Source organism: Phymastichus coffea, unplaced genomic scaffold (genome assembly GCF_024137745.1).
Source record: "Phymastichus coffea isolate CEN01 unplaced genomic scaffold, Cenicafe_Pcof_1.1 PCOF00043, whole genome shotgun sequence".
NCBI classification, from domain to species: domain Eukaryota; kingdom Metazoa; phylum Arthropoda; class Insecta; order Hymenoptera; family Eulophidae; genus Phymastichus; species Phymastichus coffea.
In genome coordinates this window covers 1,901,385-1,917,197 of record NW_026706854.1, presented here as the reverse complement: position 1 = coordinate 1,917,197, position 15,813 = coordinate 1,901,385, and the positions used below count along the sequence as shown (strand labels likewise).

General features: G+C 41.9%; 2 protein-coding genes and 1 long non-coding RNA gene across 4 annotated transcripts; 1 reads left to right on the top strand and 2 right to left on the bottom strand.

Moving 5' to 3' along the window:
* Window positions 1-200: 200 nt before the first annotated feature.
* LOC131664209 (transmembrane protein 209) lies at window positions 201-3,166 on the bottom strand. The gene is made up of 8 exons (XM_058935124.1): window positions 3,006-3,166; window positions 2,802-2,927; window positions 2,428-2,729; window positions 2,004-2,333; window positions 1,795-1,925; window positions 1,399-1,722; window positions 1,102-1,323; window positions 201-1,034 (listed from the first exon to the last, which is right to left on the bottom strand). Exons 1-8 carry the CDS (start codon window positions 3,050-3,052, stop codon window positions 909-911), a joined length of 1,608 nt encoding a protein of 535 aa, XP_058791107.1. The 5' UTR covers window positions 3,053-3,166; the 3' UTR covers window positions 201-908.
* A 1,691-nt stretch (window positions 3,167-4,857) lies between these two features.
* Window positions 4,858-5,734, top strand: LOC131664303 (uncharacterized). The gene is made up of 3 exons (XR_009301931.1): window positions 4,858-5,337; window positions 5,414-5,548; window positions 5,637-5,734. It is a non-coding gene; the product is annotated as an uncharacterized LOC131664303 (long non-coding RNA).
* A 7,111-nt stretch (window positions 5,735-12,845) lies between these two features.
* On the bottom strand, window positions 12,846-15,278 carry LOC131664270 (thioredoxin domain-containing protein 3-like). 2 transcript variants are annotated; one of them, XM_058935235.1, is made up of 11 exons: window positions 15,181-15,278; window positions 14,923-15,040; window positions 14,749-14,852; window positions 14,604-14,675; window positions 14,442-14,542; window positions 14,274-14,377; window positions 13,973-14,214; window positions 13,736-13,911; window positions 13,487-13,670; window positions 13,222-13,421; window positions 12,846-13,150 (listed from the first exon to the last, which is right to left on the bottom strand). In XM_058935235.1, exons 1-11 carry the CDS (start codon window positions 15,196-15,198, stop codon window positions 12,886-12,888), a joined length of 1,584 nt encoding a protein of 527 aa, XP_058791218.1. In that variant the 5' UTR covers window positions 15,199-15,278; the 3' UTR covers window positions 12,846-12,885. The 2 variants fall into 2 exon arrangements, with proteins under 2 accessions (XP_058791218.1, XP_058791219.1); XM_058935236.1 differs by lacking the exon at window positions 15,181-15,278 and having other exon boundaries at window positions 14,604-14,680; window positions 14,923-14,941.
* Between the last annotated feature and the right edge of the window lie 535 nt (window positions 15,279-15,813).

Genomic DNA, 15,813 nt, shown 5'->3' with positions numbered 1-15,813 from the left:
AGGGGAGTTAGCAGCGTGTGCACTCTCTCGTTCAAAAAAAAGAATACACCACGCCACACTCAACGCTGACGACGCTATCAATGGTGAGCGGCCACGCATGCGCAAGCCGAGGATCGTTAAATGCAGTTCTATTGCTGCTGCAGCGTCTGAATGCACGACTCACTTTTTTTTTTACACTTTCGTGTGGTGTAAATTTAATTGATCAGTGCTCAAGCATTTCAATAAATTTTAGTTATGTTAAGATACATTTTTTACATGACATAATAAATCTTGATGTAGGATTGAATCGTTTGTTGAATAGATAATTTTTATGATGTTGAAGTAATCTCTGTATTACTGCTGATTGTAATTTTTCATTGATATTTTTTCATTTTTTTTTGACAGGGTATTTACGTTTTCGCTGCTTGAATGAATAGATGATTTCCGAATTGAGTTAATGTAATTCAATATACGGATCTTAGTAATAGAACACTTCGTTAAAGTCACTCAAAAAGACCAAGAGTTTTTGTTATTCACTTTACAATGCGTAGTCAATAATTTGCATTCGAAAAATAGATACAAACGTCACCAAGACATTTTGCATATATTATTGCTTCACTATTTTTTTATGAATGCTTAAGATTTACGAGAGACACGACCTTATTGCTTAAATTTTCTCATATTTACATATCTGTACAAAGTTTTTACTACCACGCCGCATATACACCGACATCATAAGATCATCACATAATAACTTAACTTTACAGACTACCTACTTAAAGTTAAAATGAAGTCACGGGAGAATTACATTTAACCCAGCTATTCTTGGCATGATTATAACAAAATAAATAATTGCTCAGATTTTAAAATAATTTCCACTGACACACGTTCTTTGCGCAATAGAAAAATAGAAAAATTGTACAGGTCATTTAGTCAATCACCCAAAGGACATTCACGCCGGACATGCCAAGGTTGACGCGGCCGAGCATACCATGATCACGAGTCTTAACTATGTATAAGAATAAAAGTAGTGTGTGAAACAAATTGTTCCTGCCCTGTAAAAAACAGAGCACAAATTATTTACGTAACTCTTTCTATCAACTATAAATTATTTCAACTTACTCGTGGAATATCTTCATAGTCTTTTTCTAGGGAGTCACCAGTGAGAGCGAGGAAGTAATGAGGTGGATTTGTAGAGTGATTGACTATTATAGGACCTTTGCTTCGCGGTAATTCTGAACCCGATTTTGCTATGTATCTCGATGTGAAAGGTCTGGCATCAGGTTGATTCAAGGGAGCTTCTAATTGAGTGTCCATATATATTGAAACGAGATGCATGATAATCTAGAAAAATCATGATTAGTCACATTTGTTTTTCATATAATATAGATGGAAATAAAAATGCAACTGAGCACTAACAGCTGTGTCTGTTGGCAAACTTGAATCCCATTCTTTTCCATTATGAGATCCTCCACTATTCCATTTGAATTCACTCATGGACCCACCTTTAGCAAGTATTTTAATTCTTTTAACTAAATATTCTTGATTGCTTGATAGCTCAAGGAAAGGAACTAGAGCTGGTAAAGTAGGTATAACAGTTACTGAGAATGATTGAGCAAGTTTCCTGAGTTTGTCCAACCCTACATGTCCTGGTTGGGAGTCACTTAAACCATGACGGATTAGACTAGAACATACATTATCTATTTCTAATGCAACTCGTTCAACAACAGTTTTGCTTATCCACTGTTAAGAAGATTTTGTTTATTAATTTTCAATGTTTGGTTAAATTTAGTCAAATGGAGCTTAGAATATTACCATTCTCAAATTAGCAATCCATTGATTAACTTTAGCTGGATCAATTCTATACTTTCTCCAAACATCAGGACTTCCATAGGCTCTTGGTGAACTTCCTTCTTCAGCACCAGGACTAGAAGTTTTGGACTTGTCTTGAAAAAAGTAAGAGTTAATGAATATTATTATATTAAAAGTAACACAAGAATTACAGTTATTCAATTAAAGCTTACCAACAGTTGGTGCTAATTGATAAACGCATTGTCTCAAGAAGGGTGACACTTCTCCTGGACTGCGAGTTGCTGGATGAGACCAAAAGGAGCTTAGTAAATTTGATGGTTGATCAACACTGGTTGAATGTGGTGTAGATTTACATTCTTTCTTTGTGACTTCTTTCAAATAGTTTTGCAGTCCAACCTCATCTTGAATCAAGTCATCACCAGTGAAACTAGCACTCATTGAACTGTTGAATGATTTATTAATGGGGACATTTGGACTTACTGCTGACTTGCGAGATAATGGACTATTGTATTTTGAAAATGGGCTAGAAGCTGAATAGTCTTCTAAAAAATAAAATGAAAAAAATTTCATCAGAATATTTCTTAAAAATACATAAAAATTTAGTTCATGTGTGTTTCATGTATAAAAATTAATTACTTGTTTCATTTAAAGAAGAAGTACCAAGAGCACTAGAATTTCTACTCAAATTCATGCAAGAAAAATTAAGTGGAGTGGTTGGTTCTGGTAGTGTTTTAGGTGATAGAACTTCATTTTTGAAGAGTGGATCATCTTCTGATATCCCTAAAAGTTTTCTTTGGTTTGCAGTCAAAGTGACTGGCCGCAAACTGAACATGGCCATGGTATACCTTATCAAATGATGGACTGAATTAAGACCAAGAATGGATGCTAAGCACCATTCAATCCATGAAAATGGCTTATATGCAATGCCACCATAAAATCTAAAAGGCAAAGAGTATATTACATATATTTATTACAAATAACAGTTAAGAAGAATCTCTAGAAAGACTTGCATGTCAAAGAGAACAACTGCAAAAAGTGTACTGTTAATACAAAATAGTGTAATAGCGTTTTTAGCTTTCTTTTGTGTCTGTCGAACTTCTAAAGTTTGTTGTACTTGTGGTTTTGGTGTTAAAACACTGAAACGAAACAAGAGAACTGCAATTAACATCAAACTCATGGTATACAAAAATAATTATCAACAGATTTTAATTTACCGTGCACTTGGTGAAATGCAGCGCATTGGCGAATGAAAGTCTCCCATTTTTAGTGATGCAGCTCTTAATGACGGTTTAATTCATACTAACAAACAAAATCCATTAAAAAAACTTTATAAAAGGCAAGAACGACCTAACCGTGAAATTTGGCGCGTAGTGGTAAATAGTAAATCGCATGTATGATCACTGCGCGCTCTTACGGCAGCTGTTGACGGTATCGGCACTCGGCTCTCGGCACTCGGCACTCGTTAGTCATAAGTTTCTTAATTTAGAAATTAATTTATTACTTCACATAAAAATTGCAAATATATGTTGATAATGATTATTCTTATAAATTATTTCACAATACAGATCGAACAGCAAATCTTAGATTATATTTTTCTAAACAGATATATTTTATTTAGTCAAATGGTCACCAATACCATTTTCTGTACTTAAATCTGAAGACAATTTTTACTAATGGAAGTGTACATTTTTATGCTATTAATAATGGATGAAATCTTAAGGAATCCATTTATTTTTGTTATGAAAATAGTTTTGTGAATTCTCATATCACACTGTAAAGTTATCTAATCTACAGAATAGAACCGATACGAAGTGCCTTAAATATGCGTTATATGTAATCGCTTGTAATCTACAATGATTTTACTTAGCCTGAATCTCAGGGATCATCTCAAAGAAAAAACATTCTTATTTCACCAGCTAATAAAATTGTCGCCTTGTTTAAATCAATGCAAGAATCAGTATCAGAATTTTATCAGTACCCCTTCCAAGCAAATAATCAAGAATAGATAATGCACGCGCAGACACTCTTAACAATCGAGTCTATTTAAACAATACTGATAAATCAGATAATAGAGGAGAGTAGTCTTTTTCAATGAAATTTTCATGAAATATTAATGGCTAACGATTTGTTTTTTGTAGGTGTGCGCAGTGCGCGTCATAGAGAAGACAAGTGGTAGGCAGGTGGTTGCATTCTTACGGCTGGCGCTGAGATAATCACATTATTTCGATGAACGCGTAAATCCCGCGAGGCCGTGAAATACTTATAGGCTCAACTCCTGGTGTACCACATTCGATTACTAAGCCAATGGTATAGGGACGCAATTTCGAAAGGACGCGCGATCGCAAGTGCAGCTGTGACTGCGAGAAGTAAGCCGCGTGTAAGACACGTGGTGTAACATCCCCACCCTTGCCGTTGGCGCGAACAAGGAATAATTTGTATTTAGTTGTAAGCGCGGGATGAATTTGAACGTGACTCGATAAATAAGGAATGAGAGCGTTCATTGACCGACTTTATAATTTGGGTAGCGTGGAAAATTCAAATGAAAAGAGAGATCAGTGATACTTCAAACTGCCAATTGCTTTTAATGATGTAGAATACAAGAAAAATGTCACAAGTTTCTCTCGTGAGGGCTCTGCTCTGACTGACTTGTCGTTGTCCTGGAGCGTCCTCCTCGGCGCTCCCCTCTGTCACTCCCAAAGGGGTAGGTTTAGCATCAACACCTCCAAAGAGAGGGAGGAGTAAGAGTTTTTTCGGCATCCAGTCATTTGATGAAGTGGGCGTCATCCTTTCTTCGAGAAAGGCCTCGAAGAAAGGATGCAGTAAAAAGGGAAAGTTTTCGCGGCACGTTCGGACCTACGTGCTTCATCCTTTATTGCCGGTTTAGAGCATTTTTTCTGCTGTTTGCTCCGATGCCAATCTTGCGCTCGCAATTTGTCCAGGTGAGCAACATGTGTAGCGCAGACGTCGGCGCGCTCGAGTAGATGCCGTAGTCGAGATTTATTGTAGTGCAATAAATCTTTCTTTATTCGTTTGTTTTTTTTTTTTTTTCCCTTTGAATATTCGTAGTAAGAGTTGCATTTTCAAGTGACCATTTACACGTTTTCGCTTATATTATCGACGTTCATAAATCTCGCGGGTGTACATATGCTGTTTGCGCTTGCGCCTTATTTCATACCTGTCATATACATATGTTATAGACGCAACGTGACGTGTCCGTTCGTCACATCTCCCCCCATAACATAAAGCTGTTTTTTATCCAACGTTACAACACAAAAAAAAAACAGCGGGTTAGTAGTACCCAGAGTCCTTGTAATTCCATTTTAGTGAACGCTGTCTATAAACTTACGCCTTTATATCGATATAATTATGCTCAATTAAAATTCTCGACATTATCAGTGTAACTTGAGTGCAAGACTATTGTGAGGCATCACGTTTTTCTAGCCTGTCTCAAAAGTCCAAAATAGTACATAGTTATCTAGAAAATAAAAATAATTGATAGTGACTTAACCCTACAAAGTTATGAATGCTTACATTAGTGAATTTGTGGTAAGAGAAAAAACTTCAGGTTCGATGCTTATGAAAAACTTATCTTGCTCATATTATGTTATTCTTATCGAGGCAGGTTTTAATTTATTGGCGTGCACAATCTTATGACCGGCATTCAGTTTTATCTTATAGTTAATTTGATCATAATCCTCTATAATTAAAAATGGACCTATATAAAGTTTATCGAACTTGTTCTTGCGTGGCTCTTTCAGTAAGTATACTTTGTCACCTACTTGAAAGGTCTTTGCATTCATACGCCTATCATAAATCTGTTTATACTTTTCTTTTGCTCTGTTTAGATTTTCTGCTGCTTTTGTTTGAGTATAACTCAAACGTTGAAGAAGATTGTCAACCAGATCATTATAAGTAGTGGGAATGTTCTGTTTTGCAAATGAGGAGGGTATTCTCGCTTTTCTGCCAAAGAAGACTTCGTGTGGAGTGAAACCATGAGCTTCATGAATGTGAGTGTTGTAGGAAAACATTGCAAAGCGAATCCACTGATCCCAGTTCTCCATAGTGCAAAAGTGTCGGAGATATTCAACAAATGTGTGATGTGCTCGTTCTAAGGAGCCTAAAGATTCAGGATGAAAGGCTGTGGATCGTATACGTTCAATTTTGAAAATTTTGCAAAGTGCAGACATCAATTGACTACAAAAATTACTACCCTGGTCAGTGTGAATGACCTTTGGGCAACCATGTCGAGAGATGAACTCTTCAGCTAAGGCTCCTGCTACTGTGGCTGTTTCCATGTTGGAAATGGGGATTGCGTCTGCATATTTACTTAGAGCGCATTGGATGGTAAGTAAATATCGATTATTTGAGTGTGTGATAGGCAGTGGACCGACTATGTCCATTTGAATCTTATCTAAAGCGGCTTTGGGGGTGTCAGTGATGACCATAGGTTGTCTGACTTTTACACGATTGAGTTTACTTTCCTGGCAACTTTTACATGATCTTATATAACCTTTAATATCGGACCTCATGTTATCCCAGTAAAAGTGTTTGCGAATTGCCTTGTACATTTTGCTACATCCTTGATGTCCCCCTGTTATCGAATCATGATACTCCTGTAACAAAATCTCTACCTCTGCCTCATCTGGGAAATGTAGGTCATTCGAGCAGATTTTAAATTGATAATCATGTCCTGTGAAGATTTCGAACATTTTATTCTCAATTTCATTCCATGATATATCGTCTAGACCATTTCCAGAGCTTGATATGCGAGCAGTTCTGACCTGAAAATCGTTCATGGCCCGTTGAAGACTAACTAAACAAGTCTGAATAACCGTGATTGACGATTCCTTTTCAATTGATTCCTTCACTACAAGATTGAAGACATAGTGACCCTTTTCTGTTTTAAAAGTGATGACAGTACCTAAGCTTGGATTTACTGCTTTCAGTGATTCTACTGTTAGCATACCTCTATCAATGAATTCCTTATTAATCTCTGAAGTCAAATCACAGTCTGCTGGAATAAAATGTATTAAATGGTCGCTCTCCATGAGTAAGGGATCATTGGTGTGTTCAAACATATCACAGGCCATCAAAAACACACATTCACTCGCAGTAGATTCCATTATGCTGATATCTCCCTCTCTACTCACACGGGTTCCATTCACTCGGGCCTGCAGACACCCAGAGGTCTCATCCCTGGGCCGTAAGACCGCGTCATCTTTCATTCCAACTTCTGATGAGACCTGCGGCCATCCAGGGTTCTCAGCCCTGGCCCGGTAGGACATTTCAGTGTCTTCAACTATCTCTGCCTCTGATGAGGTCACTTCATCTCTTTTCTCTTTTTCTTTTTGCATTTCATTTATACTCAAAACATCTATTGGTTCACAGGAGGTTATAAAAACTTGGGCAATAGAGTCTTCAAGGGCTAGTACTTCAGCCAGTGACACCTGGATTAGCGGGGAGTCTTCAAGGACGAGCAGGTCGGCCTGTGAATCAGGAACCGATGGGGAGTCTGCGCAGACATCCATCTTTTCACAACTCACCACTTCACTGCCGTCTACTGGATTAGGAAGGATCGGATTACGAGAGAGAGAGTCAGCATTGGAATTCACCCGCCCAGCCTTATACACCACTTTAAAAGTGTAATCCATAAGGCGTAATCTCCACCTAACAAGCCTGGACGTAGGATCCTTTAAGTTTTGGAGCCACACCAAAGGACGATGGTCGGTGACTAGAGTGAACTTTCTGCCATAAATGTAAGGCTTGAAATGTTCGATACCGAAAATCATGGCATTTAATTCCATTTCAATTGCGGAATAATTCTGTTCAGCAGGGCCAAATGCTCGAGAAGCAAACGCGATTGGAAGATCGTTCGGTTCCTGACTAAGTATAGCCCCGCAACCCTTAGTAGAAGCGTCAACCGTAATGCGAAATTCCTTGGTGAAGTCTGGGTATTGGAGTATTGGTGATTCACAGAGAACATTTGTTAGGGTCTCGAAGGCCTTTTTCTGATCAGATCCCCAGTGAAATTCGACATTTTTCTTGAGCAGGGCATAGAGGGGTTTGCCAATACCCGTCAGATTTTTGATGAACCTCCTATAGTACCCTATCAATCCTAGGAACTGCTTTACATTCTTTTTATTTTTGGGAGTTGGGAACGAGCGCACTGCTTCTACTTTCTTTGGGTCAGGCCTAATACCATCTTTGGATATTATGTGCCCCAAGTAGGGCAACTGCTGGCACAAAAATGAACATTTCTCTGGTTCTAAGGTAAGGTTAGCATTTTTTATGATTTTGAGAAATTTGTCTAATTTTGCTATGTGAAGATCTAGGCTATCAGAGAAGATAATAGCATCATCCATATAGATGAGCATTTCTACCCCTTGGAGGCCCGAACAAATTTTGTTCATCATGTACTGGAACACGGCTGGGCTCGTACGTAGGCCCATGGGACTTCTCGTATACTCCCAGTGAGCGTACTGAGTCGAGAAAGCTGTTTTATGGCTCGAAGAGGGATCCAAAGGAATTTGGAAAAAGCCCGTATGGAGATCACATGATGAAAAATACTGGGACCCTCCTAATTTATCTAAGACTTCGGTGATGTTAGGCATTGGGTATGAAATATTAATAATCTTTTCGTTCAAGGCTCGATAATCGACCACCAAACGCCACCGAGGGTTGCCGGAGGCATCAGGTTTTTTTGGAACCAGAAAACATGGAGCATTGTAAGGAGAAATCGAAGGGCGAATTATGCCTTCATCAGCCATCGCTTGTACCTGTTTTTCTAACTCGCTGGCTTGGGATTGAGGTAATCGGAATTGCCTAACATGGACTGGAATCTCATCGACAGTTTCGATTTTGTGATTTAATACATCGGTGGCCTTTAATTTATCTCCAGGTAAAAAGAACTGATAAGGGTATTTAGCTATCAACGTTACGAGTTTATGTCGTTCTAAAGAATTGAGATGCTCTGTATGAATACATCGTAAAAGTTTGGCTATCCGTTTAGCCTCATCGCGCTTATCGGGTAACGCATCGTTCGATTTAATTTCAGGAACTGGCTCTACGCTCGGTATTGGGAAGATAGCCGTGATATCTCGACTAGAAGAGTTAATGGCGCACACCCTGGCCTTGCCGTTGGTGAGGGCCACTAATGCTTCCCCGATATATACATCTGGCCCGGAATTAATCCGCGGAAGAATTCCTTCCTTCATTTCCTTGCTCGCTTGCACCGCAAACTCGACGAAAGTCCTCGATCGCGCTGGTAAATGAATCGTGTTATTTTGCTTAAATTGATACGATCTCGAGTTTACTTTTATTTCCCCTCCGTCTTTGCGAAAAACAAGATCGACTTCCTCCCTTTCTAAAAATTCTACTCCTAATATACCGTCTCCTTTCACAGGAAAACCGTCCGGGACAACTTGGAATACGATCTGAATGTCGCCGAGCGTGAGCGCTGTTTGGCCCAGCGTTCTCACAAGCCCATTGCCGATACCGGTTAAATTAAATCGAACGCTCTCGTCGACGGATGCTCCCCTGCCGAGGCATTTAGATTTTATGAGGTTCAACCCGCAGCCGGTATCTACGAGGAATGTGAACTTTTCGTGCCGTGTTTCGCAAAAAAGCTCGACAAAGGGAGACTTCGACGGGTTTATTCGTTCGGCGGCGTAGTGGACACGAATGTCGCAGGAGACGGTTTGTTCGCTGCGCCCGGTCGCGTCTCGGTCGATCGGGCCGCGTCTTCGTTTAAATTGCTTGATTGTTGGTTGCTACGATACGAATTTTGCGCGTTACGATTTTGAAACGGCCTTCCGCGCCACGACGGCCTTCCTCTCGTCGGTCCGTTGTCATAGTTGTTTCCAGCAGAGTTCGATGGGCAGAATCTTGCGATGTGTCCTGGAAGGTAACACCGATAACAAGTGCGCTCCCCTCGCCTTTCCCTATCATAAGTTGGAGTAGCGTCTGCTGACAATGAGCCTCCGTTTCCTCCCTCGGCCTGCTTTGAATTGCTGCCCGGCGCGCCTCCCGAGTTTTGATTTCGATCGCAGCGCGGCGAGTCTGCACGCACCTGATTAGCTACGTAGGCTACTTGGTACGCACTTTTCCTGTTGTTGAAGGGCCTGTTCGCCCCGTTCTGCTCCTTTAGCGCTTCTTTCTGTTGAATCTTCATCTCGGCCTCAATAGCAGCGCAGATCGCTCCTTCCAAGGTACTTGGTTTCTTAGCCTCAACTCTAGTCGTACAATCGTTTCTCCAAATGCCCATTATGAAGCTATCGCGTGCTGTGTCCTGCGCGCATTGTATGATCGCGGCGGCGCCATCCGGGTAGGTGTACCGCGCCACACGGATGAGCTTGTTTAACAGAAGGCTAACGCGCGTACCGTAATCTCGCATCGACTCGCCCTGCTTTTGTATTACTCGATTGAGCTGAGCATTCAGATCTGAAAAGCTTTCCGGCGGACGATATCTATCCTTGAGTGCACTTAGAAAACTCGTTAAGTCGCTATGTTTTGTTGCTAACAGATAATTTTTTGCATCCCCTTCGCATTTGTTACGCATCATCTGCAAAAAGAGCGAACGTGCACGCGGCTCAACAAACCCGTTGGCTTCCTCGCACTTCTCCGCAAACCCCTCGACGCAATCACCCTCCCCCTTGAACACCGGTATGAGAGTTAATGCAGTCTTAGGTTCGACGTAGTAAGGCCTGGCTTCGCTACCGCTGTAGCCTGCTCGCGCTTCGTAGTGAGTGGGAGAGGCAACCATAATCTCGTTAGGGATTACCCGAGGTAAGCTCAATGTTCCCGCGTTCATCGTGTTTGGAACTAACGGCAGATTTTCTGAATCGCTATCGTCTGCGCCCGAGTTCTCAGCGTCCATATCGATACTTTCAATGTTTACGGTTCGTACCGCCGATCTACTAGTCGTTTTTCCACGGCCCCTACCTCGACTCACCTGCCCTCCGCGAACTCGTGCTTCGCCCACATTACCCGCGCCATCACTCCTTTGGGCGAGGGTGGTTGCGCTCCTAGTGCTTCTTTTAGCAGGCGGGCCACCGGCTGCACCGCGGTTGCTACGTTTACCGCGCCCCGACATTATCGTGTTTTACAGCAAGGGGAGTGAGATTAGGCCAAACGAAAGCAATACTTAAGGGACACCGGTTTGAAATCAGATGAGTATGAATCCGTATACACCACTAATAGCATTAATTATAGAACATTCAGCTTGTGTTCGTTTGAATTTCAGATACCGATAAGAAGACTTAACAGCTGACAACTAGAGCAATATGGATCGCAGAAAATCTAAACAAATCATCTACACTTTCCGGCAAATTTCCGGTAATTTTTTTTTTTTTTTTTTTTTTTTTTTTTTTTTTTTTTTTTTTTGAAAAATTGAAAAATGATTTGAAAATTTGAAAAGCTAGTCAACTACTTGACTAATTTTATTTATAAAATATTATTAATAAAAAGAACGATTATTATTGTTAATTAAATCAGTATAAGTACAAAATTGAATCTTATTATCAAGTTTAATATCAACGCAAATTTCGAATATTGAATCAATAATAAATATAAAAAAAAATGTTGAATATATCGTACACTGTTAGCGCAAGTTGATGTAAGACTACTAAAAGCAAACTATACTAAATACATTATTCATACATTATAGAAATTCTTACTTCTAAAATAACTGATTATATTTTCCCACGATATCGCGATGGTCACTTGAAAACGGTAATTGCAACAAAACTTACAATGCTGGTGAGGACAGCCGCAGCCTGCGATTTTTGAGCAAGAAGCCGTGGCGTGGCCACAAAAATCGCCTACCCTGGTATTCACCCTGTACTCCACGGGAAACACGCCTAAAACCGGGGAGAGGGCAGTTGGCACTCGTGCACAAAATTGCACGCTCACTCACAGTCAATGTGCACTATAATATAACGCAGTCAAAGTTTATATGCACAGATCACGTACAGTCACAATTACACACACAAATCTTGATATTTCTATGTAGCGTATCCTGGCCAGTGCATCTGGAGGACTCTTCTTTCCTTTTGAAAACTTGTAATCTCAAAGATACTTGCTATAGATGTTGATAGCGTATGATCTATTACTGGTTTATATTTTATTTTTGTTAAAATTTCGTATCCCACCGCTGCCACCAGTGTAACATCCCCACCCTTGCCGTTGGCGCGAACAAGGAATAATTTGTATTTAGTTGTAAGCGCGGGATGAATTTGAACGTGACTCGATAAATAAGGAATGAGAGCGTTCATTGACCGACTTTATAATTTGGGTAGCGTGGAAAATTCAAATGAAAAGAGAGATCAGTGATACTTCAAACTGCCAATTGCTTTTAATGATGTAGAATACAAGAAAAATGTCACAAGTTTCTCTCGTGAGGGCTCTGCTCTGACTGACTTGTCGTTGTCCTGGAGCGTCCTCCTCGGCGCTCCCCTCTGTCACTCCCAAAGGGGTAGGTTTAGCATCAACACCTCCAAAGAGAGGGAGGAGTAAGAGTTTTTTCGGCATCCAGTCATTTGATGAAGTGGGCGTCATCCTTTCTTCGAGAAAGGCCTCGAAGAAAGGATGCAGTAAAAAGGGAAAGTTTTCGCGGCACGTTCGGACCTACGTGCTTCATCCTTTATTGCCGGTTTAGAGCATTTTTTCTGCTGTTTGCTCCGATGCCAATCTTGCGCTCGCAATTTGTCCAGGTGAGCAACATGTGTAGCGCAGACGTCGGCGCGCTCGAGTAGATGCCGTAGTCGAGATTTATTGTAGTGCAATAAATCTTTCTTTATTCGTTTGTTTTTTTTTTTTTTTTTCCCTTTGAATATTCGTAGTAAGAGTTGCATTTTCAAGTGACCATTTACACGTTTTCGCTTATATTATCGACGTTCATAAATCTCGCGGGTGTACATATGCTGTTTGCGCTTGCGCCTTATTTCATACCTGTCATATACATATGTTATAGACGCAACGTGACGTGTCCGTTCGTCACAGTGGAAAATAAAACGAGGAAGTGGAGTTTTACTGGAAATTCAAACTGTGACTTTGGCTTTATTATTTCCATCGAATTGTTTACACATGTAAATTAAGCTACGAAGCTGCCGCAGGCTGCTCCTGTTGTTGCTGCTGCTCCTGTTGCTGCTGCTGCTCCTGTTGCTGCTGCTGCTCATCGGCTGGTTTTTCCTCGTCGTCCGATTGCACATCTTCCGACACCGTAGATTTGCGAGGGAAGTATTGCTCTGCGTCTTCTATGGCCTTTTCGGGGGTCTCGCTCACGTAGTTTGGCCCTATTCCCGCGAACGACAGGAATACGTTGATACCGCTTTTCTTGACTACCCATACGAATACCGCAGTGCTGTTAGGATTTAATAATACAAAATATTGCAATATTTGATACTTTTGTATTAGAGCTCATTAAAAATTGACCTGTGTAGTTCTTTTGGCAGTTGCTCAAACTCTTCTATATCTTTGGCTATTAATTTGTGATGGGACAACTTGTCGCGTTCGAAAATTCCGTGCTTAACTACTTCGTGCTTGTACATCTCGTGAACCATTTGGAGTTCTCTTATTTTAGTATTGTCGTATTTGAATACCGTGATGGGAACCGAAGCGTCTTTATCCTCGTACTATAAAAACCAGGTGCTCTTATTATAGAGAGAAACTTGATTAACTTCGTTATCATTTGAAATACCGGATAAGTGTCCTGGACGTATTTTGGAAAGAGTGCGCGGAAAGCAATGGCCTTGTTTCTTGGATTTAGCGGTATCCACACGGTCGTCACGCACAGAAGTTTGTCCAGTTTTTTCGGATCCGATGCTACGCTCATGGTGTCTTTGATGAATTCCCTCAGCGATGGTAAGTAGCGTTGAACGAAACTAGTAAGAGGAAAAAGTGCATTAACCTGAGAAATACAATTGGAAAAAGTAAGGTATAGCATTACCATCCCTCGATAAGATCGTCGGGCGACTGGGACACGTTCGGCTCGCCGAACAGTAACTCGAACAAGCACTTTTCAATGTCGATCTGCGGCACCTTGTCGATAACTTTAAGCCTCATACATAGACATTTGCCGTCCACGAAGAGTCGTTTGCTTTCGTTGCTGAATTCGAAGAGTGTCTGCGCTCGTCGAAGACCACGTCGTTATCGCGCCAAGACTTGCCCAACAACTGTGTCTCACCTCTTTCTGCATCTCCTGCAAGTGCTGTTCCTCGATCTGCATTCCAACCTCGCGGTCGATCGTAAAGTACTCGGGTAACAATTGCTCGGCGAGCTCGACGTACGCGGGCGTTGACTTTTTGTCCCTCTTATTGCCCTCCTCGTCTTTGAACAGCCACGGCAGCAAGATGAGAACTGTCTCTTTGTGCAGCGAGTCCACGTAGTGATTTAGCTCCGCTTCGTATTTCTCCTTTCTCTCGGCGTCTACGAAATCATCGTCGATGCAATCACTCATGAACTTGCAACAACACGTTAGCACGGACCTCTTTTCGCATTTTCTTCGGCGTATTTGGCGATTTTCTTCTGCTCGATCTCCTTCATCCTCACGATTTCCTCCTCGCACATCTCCGAGACCGGAAGAGAAAATCTATAAGCCGTTAATCGAGTAAACTAATGCACATCAAATCAATCGCACAAAAGGAGTTGCGTACTTGGGTTCCTCGCCCGTCTCAAGTCTCTTCAGTTCCTCTGTGAGCATTTCCGTGAGATGCGGGCAGCTCGCTCCGAACAGCAGATTGACCATTTTTCCATCCTAGAAAGATCGCTCCGCTCAACAACGATAGCGGCTACGAAAAGCTCGCGAGCTTACTCACGCGGATAAACATCCAAGTGGGCTCGCTCTGCCCCCGAAATCGAGCCAAAGACTGGATGTTGTCGCACTTGGCCTGTACTTGGATCGATCAGATATTACAGCCAGTCTACCGCGGTAGTCCTTTACGAATAAGAAGCTTGCTTTACCGTTGCGTAGCTCAAGTTATCGCCGCCGATTTCCATCTTGATCTTCTTGAGTATGCTCACCATACCGACGCACGGCCCGCTCCAGTCCGAATAGACGTCGGCCACTGAGCAGTGCGACGATCGGTGGTTTGACAATCAAAGGCGAACAATGCAAACGTAACAACTGAATCTCACCGACTAATCCCTTCCGCTCCAGGATTTTAGCCCAGTCCTCGTCGTTGCTTACGTCGGTCTGCAGCGCGGCGGGCGCGTTCTTCTTGGCCATCTTCCGCGACTTGTCGCGTGCGCCACCCTTTTGACAATCAGTCGAGTGTCAGTCCCCAGAAAATCGCAAATCATTTGGGCTTATCGAGTCGAAGGTAAACAAGCAAACTACAGCGCGACAGAGAGGAGAAAGAAACGAACGAGAAATCGGTCATATAAGCAAATCACCCTTTTCCTGGCCAGCATCGCGCTCCGCAAGCACAGATTGGTATCGCGCGACAAGGGAGCTTCGACGACGACAGAAAACTGAAAGAGCCGTCTTTCGTGGCGAGCGAGTCGGGGCTTAATCAGGTAGAGAAAGTCGCGGGGGAGGGGCGGAAACACGCGAGGCACCGCGCGCGGTCGTCCGTTTGTCGTGTCTTTTCATTTTTGTCGGGGAGAAGCAGCGCTGGCGTAATTTCAGTCGTCCTCGGCCAAGTACCGCCTCGGCAATTACGCTTGTTACCGATTCGATCGTTTGCTGCTGCTGCTGCTGCTGCTCGCTCGTCTCGTGCATAACGTGTCGTGTTTTTTTTTTGCCTGCCTGTGGACAAGTAAGTCATCGTGTTTTTTTGTCAGGCGAGCTTATTTTTCACGGATAGGGTACTAAGGAAGCTTTGCGTGCGTGGCCGGAGGAAAAAAGAGGCGATTGCGTGCGGCGAGAGTTGCGCTCACCGCTCCAACTCTCTACGTCGTGTACGTTACTCGAGGCTTTTTATCAGTGCGACCTCGCTAATTCCTATCGATGTTCTCTTCTGTTTTAAACTCTATTTCCAGCCATACGACCACGTGCTTCCGTGATTTCTACATATTGAAACGAGC